This window comes from Dermacentor variabilis, chromosome 7 (assembly GCF_050947875.1).
Source record: "Dermacentor variabilis isolate Ectoservices chromosome 7, ASM5094787v1, whole genome shotgun sequence".
NCBI classification, from domain to species: Eukaryota; Metazoa; Arthropoda; class Arachnida; order Ixodida; family Ixodidae; genus Dermacentor; species Dermacentor variabilis.
The window spans coordinates 7774273-7799974 of NC_134574.1; the positions used below are offsets into that span (position 1 = coordinate 7774273).

At 46.6% G+C, this 25702-nt stretch overlaps 2 protein-coding genes across 3 annotated transcripts in view; both read left to right on the top strand.

Moving 5' to 3' along the window:
* LOC142587300 (enolase-phosphatase E1-like) overlaps positions 1 to 25702 on the top strand; it is a 236306-nt gene that overhangs the window by 121008 nt on the left and 89596 nt on the right. The gene's annotated exons all lie outside the window — the stretch shown is intronic.
* Positions 3637 to 4409, top strand: LOC142587980 (uncharacterized). The gene has a single exon (XM_075699389.1). It carries the CDS (start codon positions 3675 to 3677, stop codon positions 4407 to 4409), a length of 735 nt encoding a protein of 244 aa, XP_075555504.1. The 5' UTR covers positions 3637 to 3674.

Here is a 25702-nt window from a genome sequence, read left to right on the forward strand (position 1 = left end):
CTGTCTTCTGCGGGTCTGGGCGTACTCCAGATTTGCTGATGACGTGGCCTAGGAACAGAAGCTCATCGGAAGGGAAGCAGCACTTTTCCGGCTTCAGAGTGAGCCCTGATGACTTGATGGCCTCTAATACTGTTGCAAGCCGCTGAAGGTGATCGTCGAAATTTCCGGCGAAGACAACGACGTCATCCAAGTAAACAAGACACGTCTGCCACTTCAATCCTGCTGACACCATGTCCATGACGTGTTGAAATGGTGCAGGTGCCAAGCACAGTCCGAATGGCATGACCTCGAACTCGTAGAGGCCGTCTGGCATGATGAAGGGGGTCTTTTCGCGATCTCTCTCGTCGACTTCTATTTGCCAGTAGCAAGACTTGAGGTCCATCGACGAGAAGTATTTAGCATTGCAGAGCCGATCCAATGCGTCGTCTATCCATGGAAGGGGGTATATGTCCTTCTTCGTGATCTTGTTCAGTCGACGATAATCGACGCAGAAGCATAGGGTTCCGTCCTTTTTTTTCACCAGGACTGCAGGAGATGCCCACGGGCTTTTCGACGGCTGGATGATGTTGTCGGCTGGACGGATGATGTCGTCGCGCAGCATTTCATCGACTTGTTGCCTAATAGCTTCACGTTCTTGCGTCGAAACTCGGTAAGGGCTCTGGCGAAGTGGTCGAGCGCACTCTTCGGTTATTATGCGATGCTTTGCAACTGAAGCTTGTCGAATCCTCGATGACGTTGAAAAGCAGTCTTTGTATCGCCGGAGAGGACTTCTGATCTGTTGCTGCTTACTCATAGGAAGACGGATTGACGTCGAAGTCTGGTTCGGGTACTATGCTCATCGGGGTAGATGCGGCAAAATCCGAGAGGACAAAGGCATTGCTGGTTTCCACAATTTTCTCGATGTACCCGATTGCCGTGCCCTTGTTGATGTGCTTGAACTCTTGGCTGAAGTTGGTTAGCATAACTCCCGCTTTCCCTCCGTGGAGTCGAGCGATCCCTCTTGCGACGCAAATTTCACGGTCGAGCAGTGGATGTTTGTCGCCCTCGATGACGCCTTCTACGTCAGCGGTTGTTTCGGTGCCGACGGAAATAATAATGCTGGAGCGTGGCGGGATGCTCACTTGATCATCGAGCACACTCAAGGCGTGGTGACTACAAGAGCTCTCCGGTGGTATCGCTCGATCTTCCGACAGCTTTATCGACTTCGACTTCAGGTCGATGATTGCGTCGTGTTGGTTCAGGAAGTCCATACCGAGAATGACGTCTTGTGAACACTGATGGAGGATGATGAAGGTGGCAGGGCAAGTCCGGTCATGAATGGTTATTCTTGCCGTGCAGATTCCAGTCGGCATGATGAGGTGTCCTCCAGTGGTCCAAATTTGAGGGCCTTCCCATGCAGTCTTGACTTTCCTGAACTGGGCGGCGATGTGTCCACTCATTACGGAGTAATCGGCCCTTGTGTCCACTAAGGCGGTTACTGCGTGGCCGTCGAGAAGCACGTTGAGGTCGGTGGTTTTTTGTCTTGCGTTACAGTTAGGTCTTGGCGTCGGATCACGGCTGTGTCGCGTTGACTTGTGGCTGGTATGTGGCGCCGTCAGGTCGTTTTTCGTCGGCGTAGTCTCCGTTTCCTGACTTCGTTGGGACAGCGGCGTGTCGCTATTGTGTCGTCGAGATGGTCTCTTCGTCGTCTTGTCGGCGGCGGAGGATCTTCGTCAGTTCGATGATCAGCAACCACACCTCCATCGCTTGCTGCTTTTAGTTTTCCGGATATGGGCTCGCAGAGCAGCCCCGGGCTGGGCTGGTGTATGGTCGGCACTGCAGCGACAGGTTGCGGCCTGGGCACGGCGAACAGGACGGTCGTCGAGGGCTCCACTGAGTGGCGGCAAGGTAGTCGGCGATATCGCGAGGTCGCTCGCCAATCTGTGGTCGCGGCGTGTTAACGGCGAACCCTCGGAGTTCCATCTCCCGGTATGGGCATCGGCGGTAGATGTGCCCAGCTTCTCCGCAGTGATAGCAAAGCGGACGGTGGTCAGGGGCGTGCGAAACGTTTGTCTTCCTTCAGTCTTCATTTTGGCAGCAGAGGCAGCAGCAGGAGCCGACACTTACGTTTCATCTATTCTGCAGATTTCTGCAGATGCTAAACAAGCTTCAAGAAGATGGTGGGCGGTTGCGTCGTAACCTTGAGTGCAACTGCACCCAGCGGCTGCATCGCTGGCTGCCTGGACTGCCTATGACTGATTGCGGGAGCCACGTGGATCTACGTCACGTCGGTTGCACTGCAAGCCCTTTAGAAGGAGTATTGCTGGCTTTTCACCGTCATTTGGCAGCAGAGGCAGCAGCAGGAACCAACACTTACGTTTTATCTATTCTGCAGGTTTGAAATCATTTTTTTGTATTGCTTATAGTCTGCTTTACTACTCTGCTGCCCTGCTGCCAACTTTTGTCTGAGGTGCTGTCACTTTTGCGTGTTTGCAGTGTGTTTCTGCTGTTGCTCAAAATGGGGAATGACGAACTTAAACGGGAAATTTCGGATCTCAAACGTGAGTTCCGTAAGGAACTTCGAGAGCTCAGGCAAAGTGTAGAATTCACTTGTGAACAGTATGAATCTCTGAAAGTAGAATGTGAAGCACTTAGAAAGGAAAATGCCGACCTAAAAGCAGCACAAGGGCCTCTTCTGCAAGAAGTTGAGAAGCTGAGAAAGCAAGTGTGTCAGAACTCACTAAAGATAGTGACACAGGATCAATATGCTTCGAAGTGGATGCGTCCGTTGACCCTGCGCTGCATTTGAAGCTACAGCCTGTGCCCACGTATGATGGTCTACCTCCGAACTGCCCTGTCACCTCCCCGTGTGACAGCTTCAGCAGGTGCGATAGTGGTCCTATCGTCGCGCCATATGGTTCCAACTTACATTTGACGTCATCGGACGGCCCAATAGGAGCATGCTGTTTGTCAATGACGTCATCGACACAACGCTTAAAAGTCCTGGACCCGGCTTTCCTCGTCAGTGGGCAAGACTGCAGCAGCACCAACAGGATGCTTAATCGCGTCTTGTTTTTCGTGCAGTTTCTTTGCTGTTCACCCGGAATCTTCAATGCTGGCCTTTCCTCGAGGTGCTTCGAAGTGGATGCGTCCGTTGACCCTGCGCTGCATTTGAAGCTACAGCCTGTGCCCACGTATGATGGTCTACCTCCGAACTGCCCTGTCACCTCCCCGTGTGACAGCTTCAGCAGGTGCGATGTGGTCCTATCGTCGCGCCATATGGTTCCAACTTACATTTGACGTCATCGGACGGCCCCATAGGAGCATGCTGTTTGTCAATGACGTCATCGACACAACGCTTAAAAGTCCTGGACCCGGCTTTCCTCGTCAGTGGGCAAGACTGCAGCAGCACCAACAGGATGCTTAATCGCGTCTTGTTTTTCGTGCAGGTACGTTACTTTAAAAACGCTCATTGTTTGAGATCAGATGATCGTTGTTTGCTGCTGCTCTCTTACCCACAGAGCTTTTTGTCTTGTTTTATGCATGCACTGTTCTGCGCAAATCGACTTGTCCTTAGCGGTGATATAGAATTAAATCCCGGTCCCACGAGAAAGACTATTCGTAACACTGGTAATTCAGACGAAACTTCGTGTTCATCTGCTGAACCTGATAATGACTTGAACAATATTTCTGGAATGCTGACAGAACTATTGGCTGGGCAAAAAACGATCGCTCGAGACATCGCTGACATCAAGGTTTTTCAGCAAACTGTTAACAAGCGTTTTGACGCTCTGGAATCCCGTGTGGCCGCTCTCGAAAAAACTAGCGCTGATCCTAGCGTCTCACTTGACCATTCTGGTTCTGACGTACGCTCTTTATCTCAGGCTGTTTCGGAACTAATTAAAAAGAATGATGACCTTGAAAATCGCTCGAGACGCAACAATATAATTTTGCATGGACTTGGTGAACACAATGCTGAAAACACAGATATGCTTTTGTCTAATGTACACCAATTTTTCACAGAGAAACTTCAAATTGAATGCCCGCCCATCGAACGTTGTCACAGAATTGGCACCAAACGTGAAGGTAGATCGCGCCCAGTTATATTACGAGTACTAGACTTTCGGAACAAAGTAGAAATAATGAAAATTGTCTCAAAGCTGAAAGGAACAAAATTTTACTTAACTGAAGATTACTCGGCTAATGTACGTACCATTCACAAAAAGCTATGGGCAGCAACTTCTTCTTTTCGTGACCATGGTTCTGTGGTGAGGTTGCGTTATGACCGTGTTTTTATAAACGGTGTCCGCTACAGGTGGAATGATGCAGCTAATGCCCTAGTTGACGATTCAGGTCTCGCTGTAAACACCGTAGTGAATAATTCGAGCCTTTCTGAGAACACTCTCCCGGCCACGTCATCTTCACCTTGACAAATTCACGACTCTTACAAGCTTACTTTCTTGAATTTGAATGCAAGAAGTCTAGTAAATAAGTTCCCGTTCCTTGGTAGCCTCCTATTCCCCTCATTTCATTGGTGTCACTGAAACATGGCTTCACGATCACGTATATGACTCTGAAATCCCTCCACCCGGCTATGTAGCTGTCCGATCAGACCGCAAAACTGGCAGGGGAGGCGGTGTCGCCCTTTTCTTTAAATCGGATTTAAAGTTTTCAGTTATCTGTCCTCCAGCAGATCTTGAGTCTGTTTGGTGTAAATTATACTTAGGCAAAAAAACAATCATAGTCTCTGTTTTCTACCATCCACCTGCCTCCTCACCTGATAACATTTTTCTTCTCGCTGATTACATCAACACGCACAGTTTTCATGCATCTAGCTTAATTCTAATGGGAGACTTTAACACACCAGATATTCACTGGCCCTCACTATCGCATCACAGTTGTTTAGGTAGCGAACTAATTAACTTTTCTTTATCTTTTGGGCTTACACAAGTAGTCACTGGCGCCACAAGACAAAACACACTTCTTGACCTAGTGTTCATTAGTTCAGACCTTGTTTATAAGCTGTCTGACTGTGAAATTACAGACGGAATTTCAGATCACAGGGCAGTGTTTATATCGCTAAACTGCACAGTTTGTAAACCGCGTGCCGAAATTCAAACTTTTTTCGACTTTAATCGCTCTGACGACACGTCTATTCTTGATGTCTTATCAGAACGTTTTGAATCGTTTTGCACACTTAGTAAAGATTGTGACATGAATACATTAGTTCGCCAATTTGAAAACATTATAAATCTGTGTATTCGACGCTTTGTTCCGTTAAAAATTAAGAAAAAAAATCGTACCCTCCCTTGGATGACTAGAGAAATCTTGCAGTTATCACGCCGCGTTAGAAGACTGAGACGCTCAAAACGCCGTAATGACCCTGATGCAATTGCTAGATTCACCTCTGCCAAAGAGGAACTAAATTTGAAAATGAATACGGCCAAAGATTTTTTCTTTCATATCGAGCTGCCAGGATTACTAAGAAATAATCCTCGGAAGTTCTGGCGTTGTCATGCCTACTACTGAATCTTCATCTTCATTGACTATCAATGATGAAACTATAAATGATCCTGCACATATCTCCAATGCATTCAATGAATATTTCCATTCGGTGTACGCAAATGATTCTCATGTCTGCCCTGCTTTCGATAATGATTCAGATTTTTCTATTTCCGACATTTCCGTTGATGTTAATGGCGTTCTTAATTTGATTTTAAATTTAGACACAAAAAAGTCTAGTGGCTCCGACGGTATTCCTAATTCCTTTTTACTTCGCTATTCACAATGGACATCACGCTATCTTGAAATTATATTCAAAAAGTCTCTAGATACAGGAATCGTTCCTTCATCGTGGAAACTTGCAAGAGTAATACCCTTGTATAAAACAGGCAGGAAGACAGACATAACGAATTACAGACCAATTTCTTTAACTTCCCAATCGTGCAAAATGCTGGAACATATTATTTACAAACACATAATAGATTTTCTGGAGTCCAACACCATTCTAACTAATGTTCAGCACGGCTTTAGACGTGGTTTCAGTACTATCACGCAGTTAACAGACTTCACCCATGACATCGCTTATCAGTTGGATCTCGGTAAACAGATTGATGCTATCTTCATTGATTTTTCTAAAGCTTTCGATTCATTACTTCATTCTCACCTCTTGCAAAAATTAAATGCAATACTAAAAAATTCCCATCTGGTCAATTGGATCGCTAGTTTCCTTTCTAACCGGTCCCAATACGTCGATTTTAGTTCTGCAAGGTCATCCATACTTGAAGTAGGCTCCGGGGTTCCTCAAGGATCCGTCCTGGGTCCCCTATTGTTTTTAATTTATGTCAATGACCTCCCAAAACATGTTTCCTCTAATATTCGTCTTTATGCTGACGATTGCGTCTTATACGACGTGATTGATTCTCCGAATAGTTTTCAGCGATTAAACGATTCCTTTGTCTCTTTCAGTGCTTGGTGTGAAAAATGGAAAATGAACATGAATTTAAAAAAAACGGTTGTTTTGTCCTTCACGAAAAGAGCAGCACCTGTAATTGCGACATATTCCTTGAATGGGTCACCTTTAACCAGAATTCGACAATACAGATACCTTGGCGTAACATTTACTCTCAATCTCTCATGGACTACACACATTGACCGAACATGTTCAAAGGCCCTAAAACAGCTTGGATACCTACGTCGTACTATGCAAAAGGCTCCGAAGGCAACAAAACTTTTAATGTATAAAACTCTTGTTCGCCCCATTATCGATTATGCCGCAACAGTCTGGTCACTACATAACCAAAACAACATAATCAAACTAGAAGCAGTGCAGAAAAAAGCCGTCCGTTTCATTTTACATCGGTATGACCGCTATTTTTCACCCTCGTCTGCCCTCCCTACACTGAATCTAACATTACTTTCAGTGCGTCATGATGTGGAATCATTAAAATTTTTGCACAACACAATTAACAAGTCATACCACACTTCAAACAGAGCTTGCATATCTTTCACCAAGCCTTCTTGCACGCGTAATTTCCACGAGCTTAATCTTAACCCTCTCTATGCCCGTACAAATACCTTCAAGTACAGCTTCTTTCCCCGCACAATAGAAGGATGGAATTCCTTGCCTGGCTGCCTTTGTTCACTCCCGATAAGCGAATTCGAAAGTGCTGTCTATGAAAACCAGTATAGGTAACTACTTAAATCAGGTTTAGTTTATACTTTATGTGTGCGTGTTGCTGTGTCGTTGCTTTTTATGAATCGATGAAAACCATTTGTAAGATTTTGTAAACGATTGTAACGATGTTGTAAGAGTCATTGTTGATTTTACTTTATTTTTCTTCAACACTGTTTTTACCCACTCCTGCAATAGCCCTCCTATGGGGCTGCAGTATGTACAAATAAATAAATAAATAAATAAATATTCGAGAAATAGGAACATTGAGGTGAAAGGTGTTCCTTGCTTGCAGAATGAGAACCTTGGAAACATTCTGCAGAAGGTCGGGGAAGTGCTCGGCGTGCCAATAACTGAGCAAGATATTGATGCTTACCATCGCGTTCCTGTGCGGAATTCTGATACTGATAAGAACGTAGTAGTGTCTTTCAATTAAGACGGCAAGCTGGGCTAGTTGGTGATTGATCATGTTCCTATGGGTGGGCAGCGCAACCCAGATGAAGGACGAGAGGAAGTACGATCAAGTGCTTCAGGTTTATTGACGACTACCTGGTAGTATGAGGCTCGGAGCAGGAGCTTTGGCGCTTGAAAGTAACCGTTGGCTTGACGAACCAACCGACTGAGCTACCTTTCCGGGCAACATTGAAGGATCACGAGTTCAAATCACATGTTATGTTACTTTTTTTTTCCTTTTTTTCTTTCTTTTAATGTATTTTCCTTCCTTTTATCACTGTACGGAAACCCTCCTAAAAAAAAAAAATTATATATCCTCAATTATGTGTGGCCACACATGTGCAGGTCATAAATACCAGGTTCTCTACCCGAGTGCCATCCATGCGGTATAACCGAGCTCAGATTGGTCCACCTTGACTGATCAAATAGGGCACCACTGTAGGTTAAATGAGGCGTACAACTCCAGCGGGACCCGCCGTAGTTGCTCAGTGGTCATGGTGTTAGACTGCTGAGCACGAGGTCGCGGGATCGGACCCCGGCCACGGCGGCCGCATTTCGATGGGGGCGAAATGCGAAAACACCCGTGTACTTAGAATTAGGTGCACGTTAAAGAACCCCAGGTGGTCGAAATTTTCGGAGTCCTCCACTACGGCGTGCATAATCAGAAAGTGGTTTTTGTCACGCAAAACACCATAATTCAATTTTTAATTTAACTCCTGCGGGGACGGTAGAGTATCCGTCTCCAGTGCAAGAGGACCGTGATTCAAATCCCGGTGCCGCGCAATTCTCCATCGGGAAATACAAAAAAAAAACCGTGTGTTGAGAAAATTGCACAAACAGGCCTGGAGTGCGGCCTGATCCCGGTGACCAGAACCGGTAACGCACTCTCTCACCAGAGCAGGATTGGCCACCCTGGTGCAGTACTTGGCCACAACCTCCTATATGAATACAACAATCAAACCCCGGCCCTCAGTCCCCAGCAGCCGCGAAGCAACTGACCACGGCGGCGGTCAGATCTGTAACGCTGCAGAGGGTGCTGAGAATACCTGGCTCCGGACAGGCCGCCATTGGAATCTGAACCTGGCAACGTTTAACGTTAGAACGCTATCTAGTGAGGCGAGTCTAGCAGTGTTATTGGAGGAATTAGAGGGTAGTAAAGGGGATATAATAGGGCTCAGTGAGGTTAGGAGGACAAAAGAAGCATATACAGTGCTAAAAAGCGGGCATGTACTGTGTTACCGGGGCTTAGCGGAGAGACGAGAACTAGGAGTCGGATTCCTGATTAATAAGGAAATAGCTGGTAACATACAGGAATTCTATAGCATTAACGAGAGGGTGGCAGGTCTTGTTGTGAAACTTAATAAGAGGTACAAATTGAAGGTGGTACAAGTCTATGCCCCTACATGCAGTCATGATGACCAGGAAGTCGAAAGCTTTTATGAAGACGTGGAATCGGCGATGGGTAAAGTCAAAACAAAATACACTATACTGATGGGCGACTTCAATGCCAGGGTAGGCAAGAAGCGGGCTGGAGACAAGTCAGTGGGGGAATATGGCATAGGCTCTAGGAATAGCAGAGGAGAACTATTAGTAGAGTTTGCAGAACAGAATAATATGCGGATAATGAACACCTTTTTCCGCAAGCGGGTTAGTCGAAAGTGGACGTGGAGGAGCCCGAATGGTGAGACTAGAAATGAAATCGACTTCATACTCTGCGCGAACCCTGGCATCATACAAGATGTAGACGTACTCGGCAAGGTACGCTGCAGTGACCATAGGATGGTAAGAACTCGAATTAGCCTAGACTTGAGGAGGGAACGGAAGAAACTGGTACACAAGAAGCCAATCAATGAGTTAGCGGTAAGAGGGAAACTAGAGGAATTCCGGATCAAGCTACAGAACAGGTATTCGGCTTTAACTCAGGAAGAGGACCTTAGTGTTGAAGCAATGAACGACTATCTCATGGGAACCATTAAGGAGTGCGCAATAGAAGTCGGTGGTAGCTCCGTTAGACAGGAAACCAGTAAGCTATCGCAGGAGACGAAAGATCTGATCAAGAAACGCCAATGTATGAAAGCCTCTAACCCTACAGCTAGAATAGAACTGGCAGAACTTTCTAAGTTAATCAACAAGCGTAAGACAGCGGACATCAGGAACTATAATATGGATAGAATTGAACAGGCTCTCAGGAACGGAGGAAGCCTAAAAACAGTGAAGAAGAAACTAGGAATAGGCAAGAATCAGATGTGTGCGTTAAGAGACAAAGGCGGCAATATCGTTACTAATATGGATGAGATAGTTCAAGTGGCTGAGGAGTTCTATAGAGATTTATACAGTACCAGTGGCACCCACGACGATAGTGGAAGAGAGAATAGCCCAGAGGAATTCGAAATCCCACAGGTAACGCGCGAAGAAGTAAAGAAAGCCTTAGGAGCTATGCAAAGGGGGAAGGCAGCTGGGGAGGATCAGGTAACAGCAGATTTGTTGAAGGATGGTGGTCAGATTGTTCTAGAGAAACTGGCCACCCTGTATACGCAATGCCTCATAACCTCGAGCGTACCGGAATCTTGGAAGAACGCTAACATAATCCTAATCCATAAGAAAGGGGACGCCAAAGACTTGAAAAATTATAGACCGATCAGCTTACTGTCCGTTGCCTACAAAGTATTTACTAAGGTAATCGCAAATAGAATCAGGAACACCTTAGACTTCTGTCAACCAAAGGACCAGGCAGGATTCCGTAAAGGCTACTCAACAATCAACTCAACACTATCAATCAAGTGATAGAGAAATGTGCAGAATATAACCAACCGTTATATATAGCTTTCATTGATTACGAGAAAGCGTTTGATTCAGTCGAAACCTCAGCAGTCATGGAGGCATTACGGAATCAGGGTGTAGATGAGCCATATGTAAAGATACTGGAAGATATCTATAGTGGCTCCACAGCCACCATAGTCCTCCACAAAGAAAGCAACAAAATCCCTATAAAGAAAGGCGTCAGACAGGGAGATATGATATCTCCAATGCTATTCACAGCATGTTTACAGGAGGTATTCAGAGGCCTAGAGTGGGAAGAATTGGGGATAAAAGTTGATGGAGAATACCTTAGCAACTTGCGATTCGCTGATGATATTGCCTTGCTTAGTAACTCAGGAGACCAATTGCAATGCATGCTCACTGACCTGGAGAGGCAAAGCAGAAGGGTGGGTCTGAAAATTAATCTGCAGAAAACTAAAGTAATGTTTAACAGGCTCGGAAGAGAACAGCAGTTTACGATAGGTAGCGAAGCACTGGAAGGGGTAAGGGACTACATCTACTTAGGGCAGGTAGTGACCACGGATCCGGATCATGAGACTGAAATAACCAGAAGAATAAGAATGGGCTGGGGTGCGTTTGGCAGGCATTAACAGCAGGTTGCCACTATCCCTCAAAAGGAAAGTGTATAACAGCTGTGTGTTACCAGTACTCACATATGGGGCAGAAACCTGGAGACTTACGAAAAGGGTTCTGCTGAAATTGAGGACGACGCAACGAGCTATGGAAAGAAGAATGATGGGTGTGACGTTAAGGGATAAGAAAAGAGCAGATTGGGTGGGGCAACAAACGCGGGTAAACGACATCTTAGTTGAAATCAAGAAAAAGAAATGGGCATGGGCCGGACATGTAATGAGGAGGGAAGATAACCGATGGTCACTAAGGGTTACGGACTGGATTCCAAGGGAAGGGATGCGTAGCAGGGGGCAGCAGAAAGTTAGGTGGGCGGATGACATTAAGACGTTTGCAGGGACAACATGGCCACAATTAGTACATGACCGGGGTACTTGGAGAAGTATGGGAGAGGCCTTTGCCCTGCAGTGGGCGTAACTAGGCTGATGATGATGATGATGATGACCTGGTAGTTATTCGCTCCCAAAACAGTTCCAAAATTATTGGAGATATTCTCGCCGCTTTTGATAAAGAAGGAGTGGGTCTCAGATTTACTCATGAACTGCCCAGTAATAATGAAATTCAGTTTTTGGATTTGCAGTTAAGATAAACAGCGCAACATATTTGTTGGAATTATAACCCCAGGACTAGCAAACCAATTCTAAACTATGCCTCGGCACACTCAAAACTTTTGAAAAGAGGAATTGCTATGACGTGTTTGGGTTCCGCACTTAGAAAGTCATGCCACCGCCACGCCAATCTGAGCTTTTCGCAACAACTCAATCGTCTAGAGAAGGCCGGTTTTCCTAAATCCATTATTTTGTCAATATGTGAAGGGCTAGTGAAGAAAATAAAGAAAGGGGAAGCACCCCAAAGACAGATAGAAAAAGTTAAAAAGTACGCAGTCATCCCTTATGTACATCAGATGGGGCATGGGTTAAAAAAGACAGCCATGAAATATGGTGTTCAAGTAATCTTTTCAGCAAAGAACTTCTTAAAAAAGTTTTGCAATCTTGTCAATAGACCTAAACAGGCGTCCAAAGCTACATGCCGCGTCAAACACTCGGGGCAGCTTGTGGCATGCTCGGCGGGAGTGGTCTACATCATTCCACTTTCGTGCGGCAAAATGTACTTTGGGCAGACAGGACGCTGCCTTAACATCCGCCTTAGGGAGCACCAAGGTGCGATCAGGAATGAAACAGGTTCGAATCTGGCCTCGCATTGTAGAGTTTGCTCATGCAAACCCATGTTTGAACAAACGGAAATACTGTATAAAAATATGCATCAAATTAACCGCGAGATTGTAGAGGCCTACTTCATGCATGTGAACTCAGGCGCATGCGTCAGCCAGCCTTCTATCACTCTGCAGGATAAAGAAGCTGATTTTTTGAATGGCAAGATAGGCTAACGCCCTTGTAAACGTCACTTTACACGTGTTTACATTTTCTGTATATTATAGTCCGTTGCTTGAAATAATAAACCAGTTGTTAGTACTACGCTCGTGTTGTGTACTTCCTCTCGTCCTTCGTCCGGGTTGCGCTGCCCACCCATAGGAAAGTGTCTTTCAATCGTCGGCCAAAACGTGATGCTGTGATCCAAAAAGCACGAAAAGCAAGGATCACCGCAGAAGACATTGGTTTTTCTTCCAAGCAGTCTGTCTTCGTGAACGAGCATTAGTGCCCTCAACTAAAGCAACTGCTTGGCGTGACTGTGGCAAAGAAAAAGGAAATGAAATGGCGCTTTGTATGGGTGAGAGACGGAAAAGTATTCGCGCGAAAAACGGGAGTCTAGTGTTGTTAAAGTTACATGCAAGGCAGACCTAGCTAAAATCTGCTAGTGGCGATTGGCAACGAACACTTTTTGTATCTTATTTTGCTATGATTGTGCCACGCAACCTTGTTCGTCCTGTTTACACCGACTCTCTTACCTTTTTGCACTTTAATGTTCAGTCTGTCCGTAATAAACACGATCAGATAGAAGCATTTCTTAACGAATTCACGTTCAGGTTTGATATAATAATCATAAGTGAGACATGGTACTACTCAGAAGATGATGTCATTACCAAAGCTTCTTTCTAAATAGACCAAACCGCCGTGGCGGAGGTGTGATGCAGATGGTGTCAGAAAGGCTTTCATGTGACTTGATTGCAGATCTCTCAAAAGTCACACCAGACTACGAAGCGCTTATGGTACAATGTGGATCCTATGTTTTCGCTGTTTTGTATCGACCACCTGAGGGTAATAGCGAAAGATTGCTTGTCTTTTTAGAACAATTACTGTGTTATGCTTACCAGAATAGACTGTGCATAAACTAGGCGGTGACGGTAACATAAACTTACTGCAATCGAATACAGTTTGCCGCAATCTGATCTTACTCCTTGATTCTTTTGGTTGTGCGAATGTGATAAAAACACCCACTCGAGTCACATACCTGTCTGAATCCCTTATAGACTTATTTATTACGAACAGCCCAATGCCAGATATCAATGCTGGTATCATTGCCGCCGACCTAGGTGATCACTTGCCGATATACATGTTTTCTAAACGAAATAACACACTTAAAGCGAGCCGAAACCAATGTAAATCTTTCGTCATGCAAGAAATAAATCGAAGAACAATGAATGACTTTCGAAACCAACTTCGAAGTGTAAACTGGACACCCGTATTTGAGTGTAACGATGCTGATACGGCCTACGATATGCTCATGCATATTATTACGATATCATCGAGCGATGCTCAAGGAACGAGCCGCCGCGAGAACGACAACGAAGTGTGTCTGTGCCCTTGGCGCGAGTGAATGTCGGCCTGGCGCTCTGGCTCCAGTCCAGTGTAAATAGCCTGTAAATAGCCTCTTTCATCTGTGTCTTTCTACACGTAACATTCTGGTGGAGGTCAGCGATCCCCGTCCTCGCCACGGAACTCCGGAGTGGTCGGTACATCGAGCTTGTCACCATGCCTCCCGGTGATGAGCCTGCCTCTCCAACAGCGTCGGCTGGCCGGACTGCTCCAAACATCACGGTTGCCCAACATCGCGACCCTGGTGTGTTCTCTGGCCTGGAGGGACAGGATGTTGACAAATGGATCAAGCTATATGAACATGCCAGCGCTAATAACAGGTGGGACCCAACCATTATGCTCGCCATTGTAATCTTTTATCTTGGCGGCACCCCACGCATGTGGTACCAGACGCATGACGACGAGATAAGCAGTTGGGACACTTTCAAAGAAAAGCTACGGTAACTGTTCGGCGACCCCATTGGCCGCAAGGTTGCCGCGAGAAAGGCTCTTGCATCTCGTGTTCAGACATTTACAGAGCCGTACATTTCATACATCTTCGACATCTTGGCTCTATGCCCCAAAGCTGACGATGCTATGTCTGAATCAGATAATGTGTCACATGTTCTACAAGGCATCGCCGATGACGCTTTCAGTTTGCTTGTTTTCGGCAATGTCTCAACAATCGATGCCATCATTAAAGAATGTCGTCGCCTTGAACAAGCCAAGAGCCGCCGTATCACACACCACATCACGTGGCTACCCAACACCGCTGCTACGTCGCTGTTAAATATGCTTTGCTGTTAAATATGCTACGTCGACATGTTAGGATCGACCGCGTCAGGCCACCACCTGTGACGATGTCACCCGTATTGTTCGCCGCGAGCTTGAGGCCGCCTGTTCGCCAGCTTTCCCCACGACGCCTCCCGATCCGCCAGAAACCACGATTGCCACAATTCAGGCCGTAGTCAGACAGCAATTTGAGAACATGGGTCTGAACTCCGTGTGTTCAGCATCTCAACCCAGCTTTCCCCAGTTCTCTACCGGCCCTCCTCGTCCCTGACAGTCCTTTTTACCCCATCTCGACGCAACCTGTCCGAATGGCGTACCCCTAATGACAGACCAATCTGCTTCCACTGCTGTCACATCGGCCACGTTGCTCGTCACTGCCGCAACCGAGGGCCACCGCCTCCTCGAACATACACCGCCACTTATTCCCGCACCTTTGGACATTCTGTTCCCTATGCCACCCGCCATGAACACACTGCCGCCGATGCCCCTGCTCTGAACCTCCGCTACAGCCGCTCACCCTCATCTCAACGCCGTCAGTCTTGTTCGCCCCAACCCCGTTGCTTCTCTTCACCGCCTATCGCCTCCCGGGCCCAGCCAGAAAACTAGGCACTGCAGCTTCTGGAGGTGAAGCTGCGTTGTCGACTGCCCTCAAATCCTCTGCTCACGTTAAACACGAACCAAAACCTTCTTGACGTTGACGTTAATGGCTATCCTGTCACGGCACTCATCGATACATGGGCACATCTTCCTATTATGGGTGCTGCCTTCCAACGACGACTGAACAAGCTCCTCACCCCAACGTCGGCATGCATCGTCCGCGTTGCGGATGGCGGTACTGGGCCTATCATCGGCATGTGCATGGCACGCGTCAGCATCGCCGGCCGCCACACTCCTTTCCTCTTCACCGTGATTGCTCATTGCCCCCACGACCTCATTCTCAGCCTCGATTATCTCTCTGCGCATTCTGCTCTTATTGACTGCTCTGCCAGTACCCTTCGCCTTGAGTTGCCGATTCTCGTAAAACCTTCTGACGCACCCCAGTGCCGCCTACGCCCCACCGGCTTTATTCGCCTGCCGCCAAAAACAATAACCTATTGCAGCGGTGGCGTAGAGGTAGAACACCCGCCTCGCGTGCAAGAGGTCTGTGGTGCGAATCCCGGTGCCGGCAATTTTCCACCGGATTTTTAAAAAAAAAGGAATCCGCATATTGATAAAATTGCATAAACAGGCCTGGAGTGTGGCCTGATCCCGGTGACCAGAACCGGTAACGCACTCCCTCACCAGAGCAGGATTGGCCACCCTAGTGCAGTACTTGGCCTCAACCTCCTATATGAACACAACAATCAAACCCCGGCCCTCAGTCCCCAGCAGCTGCGAAGCAACTGACCATGGTGGCGGTCAGACCTGCGGTTCAGCAGAGGGTGCTAAGAATCCCTGGCTCCGGACAGGCCGCCATTGGAATATGAACCTGGCAACGTTTAACGCTAGAACGTTATCTAGTGAGGCGAGCCTAGCAGTGCTATTGGAGGAATTAGAGGGCAGTAAATGGGATATAATAGGGATCAGTGAAGTTAGGAGGCCAAAAGAAGCATGTACAGTGCTAAAAAGCTAGCACGTCCTGTGCTACCAGGGTTTAGCGGAGAGATGAGAACTAGGAGTCGGATTCCTGATTAATAAGAATATAGCTGGCAACATACAGGAATTCTATAGCATTAACGAGAGGGTGGCAGCTCTTGACGTGAAACTTAATAACAGGTACAAAATGAAGTTTATGCAGGTCTACGACCCTACATCCAGTCATGATGACCAGGAAGTCGAAAGCTTCTATGAAGACGTGGAATCGGCTATGGGTAAAGCCAAAACAAAATATACTATACTGATGGGCGACTTTAATTCCAAGGTAGGCAAGAAGCAGGCTGGAGACAAGGCAGTGGGGGAATATGGCATAGGCACTAGGAATAGCAGGGGAGAGTTATTAGTAGAGTTTGCGGAACAGAATAATATGCGGATAATGAATACCTTCTTCCACAAGCGGGATAGCCGAAAGTGGACGTGGAGGAGCCCGAACGGCGAGACTAGAAATGAAATAGACTTCATACTCTGCGCTAACCCTGGCATGATACAAGATGTGGAAGTGCTCGGCAAGGTGCGCTGCAGTGCCCGCAGGAAGGTAAGAACTCGAATTAGCCTAGACCTGAAGAGGGAACAGAAGAAACTGGTACATAAGAAGCCGATCAATGATTTAGCGGTAAGAGGGAAAGTAGAGGAATTCCAGATCAAGCTACAGAACAGGTATTCGGCTTTAACTCAGGGAGAGGATCTTAGTGTTGAAGCAATGAACGACAATCTTACGGGCATCATTAAGGAGTGTGCAATGGAAGCCAGTGGTAACTCCGTTAGACAGTACACCAGTAAGCTATCGCAGGAGACGGAAGATCTGATCAAGAAACGCCAATGAATGAAAGCCTCTAACCCTACAGCTAGAATAGAACTGGCAGAACTTTCGAAGTTAATCAACAAGCGTAAGACAGCTGACATAAGGAAGTATAATATGGATAGAATAGAACATGCTCTCAGGAACGGCGGAAGCCTAAAAGCAGTAAAGAAAAAACTAGGAATTGGCAAGAATCAGATGTATGCGTTAAGAGACAAAGCCGGCAATATCATTACTAATATAGATGAGATAGTTCAAGTGGCTGAGGAGTTCTATAGAGATTTATACAGTACCAGTGGCACCGACGACGGTAATGGAAGAGAGAATAGTCTAGAGGAATTCGAAATCCCACAGGTAACGCCGGAAGAAGTAAGGAAAGCCTTGGGAGATATGCAAAGGGGGAAGGCAACTGGGGAGGATCAGGTAACAGCAGATTTGTTGAAGGATGGTGGACAGATTGTTCTAGAGAAACTGGCCACCCTGGCTACGCAATGCCTCATGACCTCGATTGTACCGGAATCTTGGAAGAACGCTAACATAATCCTAATCCATAAGAAAGGGGACGCTAAAGACTTGAAAAATTATAGACCGTTCAGCTTACTGTCAGTTGCCTACAAACTATTTACTAAGGTAATAGCAAATAGAATCAGGAACACCTCAGACTTCTGTCAAGAAGGAACAGGCAGGATTCCGTAAAGGCTACTCAACAATAGACCATATTCACACTATCAATCAGGTGATAGAGAAATGTGCAGAATATAACCAACCCTTATATATAGCTTTTATTCATTACGAGAAAGCGTTTGATTCTGTCGAAACCTCAGCAGTCATGGAGGCATTACGGAACCAGGGTGTACACGAGCCATATGCAAAAATACTGAAAGATATCTATAGCGGCTCCACAGCCACCGTAGTCCTCCATAAAAAAAGCAACGAAATCCCAATAAAGAAAGGCAGGGAGATACGATCTCTCGAATGCTATTCACAGCGTGTTTACAGGAGGTATTCAGAGACCTGGATTGGGAAGAATTGGGGATAAAAGTTAATGGAGAATACCTTAGTAATTAGCGATTCGCTGATGATATTGCCTTGTTTAGTAACTCAGGGGACTAATTGCAATGCATGCTCACTGACCTGGAGAGGCAAAGCTGAAGAGTGGGCCTAAAAATTAATCTGCAGAAAACAAAAATAATGTTTAACAGTCTCGGAAGGAACAGCAATTTACAATAGGTAGCGAGGCACTGGAAGTGGTAAGGGAATACATCTACTTAGGGCAGGTAGTGACGGCGGATGCGGATCATGAGACGGAAATAGTCAGAAGAATAAGAATGGGCTGGGGTGCGTTTGGCAGGCATTCTCGGATCATGAACAGCAGGTTGCCATTATCCGTCAAGAGAAAAGTGTAGAATAGCTGTGTCTTACCAGTACTCACCTACGGGGCAGAAACCTGGAGGCTTACAAAAAATGTTCTGCTCAAATTGAGGACGACGCAACGAGCTATGGAAAGAAGAATGATAGGTGTAACGTTAAGGGATAAGAAAAGAGCAGATTGGGTGAGGGAACAAACGTGAGTTAATGACAGCTTAGTTGAAATCAAAAAAAATAAATGGGCATGGGCAGGACATGTCATGAGGAGGGAAGATAAACGATGGTCATTAAGGGTTACGGACTGAATTCCAAGGGAAGGGAAGCGTAGCAGGGGGCGGCAGAAAGTTAGGTGGGCGGATGAGATTAAGAAGTTTGCAGGGACGACATGGCCACAATTAGTACATGACCGGGGTTGTTGGAGAAGTATGAGAGAGGCCTTTGCCCTGCAGTGGGCGTAACCAGGCTGATGATGATGATGATATTGAACTCTTGTCTACCCCACCAGTCCCTGATGGCGAGTACCTCGTCACTCCTCCGCCCGACATTCCACTACAGTATGATGTTACCGTGCCTCACAGTATACTTACTATTACTGCGAACCGCGCTTTCATGCCTATCTTTAACTTTGGATTGGCAAAGCAAATTCTACCGCGAGGTATTTGCCTTGCCAACGTTGATTGTCTCGGCGACCATCACGTGGCAACTTTATCGACCGATGCTTCTTGCGAGCTTAGCAGGCCCATCGTGCAAGCCTCGGCCGCCGATCCCAAGATACAGAAAATGGTTGCGACGGACTTGTCTTCTACGCAGGCTGAAGACCTTTACCAAGTATTATCATCCTACAGAGATATTTTTGACTTCGACGATCGCCCTTTTGGCCAGACGCTCGCGGTCAAACATCGGATTCTTGCTGGCGATGCTACTCCTATTCACCGACGACCGTATCGAGTTTCTGCGTCGGAACGCCAAGTAATCCAGTGAACAAAATGTTAGACAAAATCATCATTGAGCCTTCTTCGAGTACCTGGGCGTCACCTGTAGTGTTGGTTAAGAAGAAGGATGGCACGTGGTGCTTCTGTGTAGACTACCGTCATCTGAACAAAATTACTAAGAAGGATGTCTACCCGCTCCCACGTATAGATGACGCCCTTGACTGCCTCCACGGTTCCAGCTATTTCTCTTCTATTGATCTTCGTTCTGTATACTGGCAGATTAGTGTTGACGATATGGACAGAGAAAAAACTGCGTTCATCACACCTGATGGCCTATACCAATTTAAAGTAATGCCGTTTGAATTATGCAACGCCCCTGCCACCTTTGAGCATATGATGGACTCCTTGCTCAGAGGTTTCAAATGGTCCACATGTCTCTGCTACCTCGACAACGTCATCGTCTTCTCGCCCACGTTCGACACTCACCTTGAGCGTCTAATAGCTATATTGATGTATTTCGAAAGGCGAAGCTGCAACTTAACTTGTCCAAATGTCGTTTCGGCCGCCGCCAAATTACTGTTCTGGGCCACCTCGTTGACGCTTCCGCAGTACAGCCTGATCCCGACAAAACTCACGCTGTCCGAGACTTTCCGGTTCCGAAAACAGCCGCAGACGTTCGAAGTTTTGTAGGGCTATGCTCATACTTTCGTCATTTTATTCAAGATTTTGCAGCAATTGCTAGACCCCTCACTAATCTTTTGAAGAAAGCCGTACAGTTCTCATGGGGTACTGCAGAAGCCGCCGCCTTCTCTCGTCTCGTTACTCTTCTCTCCTCAGCACCCATTCTCGCCCACTTCGACCCTGACACCCCTACAGAATTGCGTACAGATGCCAGCAGTCATGGTGTAGGTGCCTTCTTAGCCCAGCGTCAGTGTGGCCAGGATCGCGTTATTGCTTATGTGAGCCGCCTCCTCACACCATCAGAGGGCAACTATTCCATTACGGAACGAGAATGCCTTGGTGTAGTCTGGGCGGTTCCGAAGTTCCGTCCTTACCTTTACGGTCGCCCTTTTCTCGTAGTCACTGACCATTATGCTCTCTGCTGGCTCTCATCGCTAAGAGATCCTACAGGCCGGCTTGGTCGATGGGCTTTGAGGCTACAAGAATTTTGGTATTCCTTAGTCTACAAGTCTGGCCGCCTGCACCAAGACGCTGACAGCTTGTTGCGTTACCCTGTTGACGACCCTGACTCCTCCAATATTACCAGTGCTGCTTGCGTATTCTCTGTGTCGCAGCTGCTTCATTTCGCCAACGAGCAACGTTGTGACGCCTACATCAGGGCACTCATCGACCGTTTTGAACACTCTCCGGCCGATGCCACACTGCGCCTCTTCATCCTCCGCGACGGTACTCTGTACCGTCGTAACCTTCATCCGGATGGCTCTGAGTTCCTGCTTGTCATACCTAAGCACCTCCGCTCAACCATTTTAGAAGAGCTTCACGACGCACCAACGGCAGGACACCGCGGTGTATCTCAAACCTATGACCGTGTACGTCGCCGCTTGTGAACTTTGCCAACGACGCAAGAACCCTTCCCAGCTGGTTACCTGCAGCCGCTCGACATCCCTGCCGAGCCCTTTTATTGTGTTGGCTTAGAACTTCTCGGCCCATTTCCGGAATCTACATCAGGAAAGAAGTGGGTTGCAGTCGCGGCGCATTACGCGACCCGCTACACCGTAACCCGCGCTCTTCCGACCAGTTGCGCAACTGATGTTGCGGACTTCCTCCTGTATGATATCATTTTGATTCATGGTGCTCCGCTTCAATTGCTAACAGACCGTGGCCGTACGTTCTTAGCCAAAGTTATTGACGACATCATGCATGCCTGCTCAGTACAGCATAAATTTACCACCTCCTACCACCCTCAAACGAACGGCCTCACTGAGCGTTTGAACCGCACCCTTACAGACATGCTATCCAAATACGTTTCAGACTATCACAGTGACTTGGACCAGGCTCTACCTTACATCACCTTTGCGTACAACTCTTCCCGTCTCGACACTGCTGGCTTTTCTCCTTTTTACCTCTTCTATGGCCGTGAACCGACGCTACTACTGGACACTGTGCTTCCGTCCACCACAGCGTCAACTAGCGCTTATGCCCGTGATGCTATCGCCCATGCTGACCATGCTCGCCAACTTGCGCGCGCTCGTCTACAAGTCTCTCAAGACAAACAAAAGCAGCGCTACGACCTCCGTCACCGTGATGTCAATTTTGTGCCCGGCACCCCCGTGTTGCTTTGGTCACCATTGCGTAAAGTTGGCCTTTGTGAAAAACTTCTTTCCTGCTACGTGGGCCCATATCGCGTGCTTCGCCAAGTGACCGATGTCACCTACGAAATCGTTCTAGCCACGCCTACTACGTCCTCTGCTGTGACAACCAGTGGCATTGTCCACGTCGCCCGACTCAAGCCCTACAACTCTCCACGCCCCTTGGATATTTAACAGCACCGTGACGGCGCTTTTGCCACCGGGGTGTAGTATTACGATATCATCGAGCGATGCTCAAGGGACGAGCCGCCGCGAGAACGACGATGAAGTGGGTCTGTGCCCTTGGCGCGAGTGAATGTCGGCCTGGCGCTCTGGCTCCAGTCCAGTGTAAATAGCCTCTTTCGTCTCTGTCTTTCTACATGTAACAATTTCATTAAAGATATGTACACTAGTTGTTTTAAATTAAAAAAGTAAGAACATCTAGAAAGATACGGAAACCTTGGTTAACAAATGAGTGTTTAAAGCTTATTCGTAAAAAAAAAACAATTTTACTCTCACTTTGTGCAGTCTAGAAGCCTGGATGATCTTTTTGCATTTAAGAAATACAGAAACTTCGTAACTAAGTTTCTTTGAGATACAAAAAAAGAGTATCTGGAAAAGCTACTTAGCGATGCTGATACCAAAGGCGACCTAGTTCTGCGTGTGCTTAATAAGCTCCTAAATCGCGACAGAAGTCCTTATGAAGAGCTCGAGATTACAGAGAATGGGAAGCAGCTAAAGGGTACAGAATTAGCAAGTCGTCTCAATGAACACTTTACAGATTTAGTTATTAGCGCTCACAATATAGATGCTCTCAATTTTTTGGAAGCGCCTAGTGTATATACAGCGTTTTTTGAGCCTACGACACCGAACGAGGTTTACTCTGCTTTTATATCCTTAAAGAACAGTAAGGCACGTGACATTGATGGTCTCCAGATTAAACCAGTTAAATTTGCAATAGACTTGTTAGTGCCCGCTTTCACCCACGTATTCAATATTTGCTTGTCTGCTGGTGTTTCTCTGAAAAAATGCAACAGGCAAAGGTTACTGCTCTGTTCAAATCAGGGGACAGAAATGACATGTCAAATTATCGGCCGGTGTCAGTGCTCCCTGTCATATCAAAAGGCTTAGAGAAGGTTATCTGTAAAAGGGTTATGTCGTTTTGTGAAAAAATCGATTATTATCTTCGCATCAATTTGGGCTTCGTAAGGGCCGATCGGCTGAATTAGCTCTTTTAACACAGAAGGATTTAATCTTGAATGGCTATGAAGAAAGAAAGTTAACAGTGGTCGTATTTATCGATTTTTCCAAAGCCTTTGACAGGATCAATCATATTACTCTATTAAAAAAACTTGAACATTACGGATTTCGTGGATTACCCCTGGACATTCTAAAGTCATACTTAACCCATAGGAAACAATGCGTTTACATCTCAGGAGAATACTCAGACCCCCTGAATTTAGAAGCTGGTGTTCCCCAATGGAGCATATTAGGACCTGTGCTGTTCAACATCTGTACAAATGATTTAACAAACATCAGTAACCTACCACACTATATAATATACGCAGATGACACCAGTCTTTTCTTCCAATCATGCAATGCTGATAACTTATCACAACTAGCAAACACCGTCCTTGATAAACTATATTTGTGGAGCAAAGCAAATTCTTTACAGATTACAGAAAAAACCAAAGCTGTTCTTTTTGCACCTGCCCAAAAAAATGTTAATTGTAATCTAAACATATTCTATCGATCAGAATGAATTGACGTCACCGCGGACGTGAATACACTGGGAGTGATTTTTGATCAGCATTTAAGGTGGGACAAACACGTAGAATGCGTGGCAACAAGTATGGCAAAGTCATGCGGTGCACTGTGTAGGCTTCAAGATGCTCTTCCGTTAAAACTACGGCTATTGCTGTATAACACCATATTTATTTCTCACGCAAACTATTGCAGTCTTGTATGGGGGACAACGTCACAAAAAAACATTCAGACATTATCTCTTTTACAAAAAAAAAAGTATTGTGCCATGTTGCTTGTATTTCTTATGGCAGTCATACAAACAAGTACATTCTTTTCTAAGTTTCATGTTCTTCCATTTCATTACAAATATCAGTTTAATCTTGCTATGAAATATCAAGAAAGCGTAAGACGAAGCCACACGGTATTTACTGATCTTTGCAATCTAAGCAAACCTCATCACCTCAAATATGACATTCGGGAGCGAGAAACTTGGGCCGTGCCGTTTTCACGAACTAGTCATGGAAAGGACAGACTACCGTGCCGAATATCGGTACTACTGAACAGTCTTGAAAAAGAAAACATGGATCTTAGGACTGTTTCACGTCGAATTTTGAAAGAATATTTCATTAGCTGTGCGACTGCATGTGATTAGTGTATGTTGTATTTGCATTTTCTTTTCTTGGTTCTAACTTAACCATGGAAATATTTTGTATCTGTCTTGTATGTGAAAGTGCTTTTATATATTGTTATGTACCTGGAAAAATGTATTGTTTCACCACGTTAGATAAATCTGTAATTTTCTGTTAAGAGAAGGCGTGCATTGCTGGTAAAAAAAAACTGGTTATAGTGTGTTTTCAAAAACGCACGTTACCATGCCCTTAGAAATGCTTTTCAAAATATTGTTACGGTGAAGGGAACGAAGAAGTTGGATTGGACTAGACGAAGACGAAGTCTGGCAGTTGCCTGATTGCCATATATGCCAGTTGTAAATATACATTATTTTACACTCGTGGGCCTCCTTTCTTCCTGCAACATTTTGGTGGAAGGTGCGGGGTATAATCATGGAACTTCGCAGCGGACGTCATCTGCCTGCCGCCACAATGGCAAATCAACCGACACAAGCGACAACGCCTCAGCAGCCCGTGCCAACGGTCATCCTCACTCATCTGTGGGACCCAGGGACATCTTGTGGCACGGATGACGCCGACGTCGAGGACTGGCTTACGATGTACGAACGAGTGTGCAACAACAACAGGTGGGATCCAACAATGATGCTAGCAAACGTGATATTTTACCTAAGAGGAATTGCGAGGCAATGGTACGACACACACGAAGCTGACCTAACGAGCTGGGATGTCTGCAAAGAAAAAATGCGAGACCTGTTTGGCAGACCTGTCGGTCGTCAGCTGGCGGCAAAAAAAGAACTTGCGTGTCGCGCTCAAACGTCCACAGAATCCTATGTCGTCTACATACAGGATGTGCTGGCCCTCTGTCGCAAGGCTGATACCAACATGACTGAGGCAGACAAGATTTGTCACATATTGAAAGGTATTGCAGACGATGCCTTCAATCTCCTTATGTGCAAAGACTGTGCCACTGTGGATGCAACTATAAAGGAGTTCCGGCACTTCAAACAAGCGAAGGGCCGCCGCATCGCTCAGACTTTCGACCGATTGCCCAATACCGCCGCGACATCTTCTTGCGAAGACCCGCCGCGCTTCGTTCAGCCCACAGGACCGGAAGAAATCACGCGCATTGTTCGCCGTGAGCTTGAGGCCATGGCTCCGGCTCCAGTCCGTTCTGACTGTAGGGAAAGCGTGCCCGCTGTCTCCCTTATACAAGCGGTCGTTCAGGAGGAAATAGCAAGTTTTGGCATTCCATCTCTACGCTCGGTCCGCCATGCAAACACCTACCACATTTCCCCGGGCCACTCGCTCCCAGACGCAAAGCTTTCCGCCCCCTCGTCGCAACCCAGCTGACTGGCGCACAGCGGATGATAAACCTATCTGTTTTAATTGTTCCGGTATTGGACGCATCGCCCGTCATTGCCGCAACCATTGGTCGTCGCCTCCTCGGTGGTCATCTCCGAGTCACTACCGCCAAGTACCAGACAATCATACTTTCTCGCCCTATATGCAGACTAGGAGCATCAACGCCGACAGTGCTCCACCAAGATCCAGCCGCTCCCCGTCTCCGAAGGGTCGTAGGTCCCGTTCGCCTCTCGTTCACCGCTCTTCGTCCCCTTCTGCAACCGGTCACTTCGCTTCGGGAAACTAGGCGGTGCAGCTCCCGGAGGTGAAGCTGCAACTCCG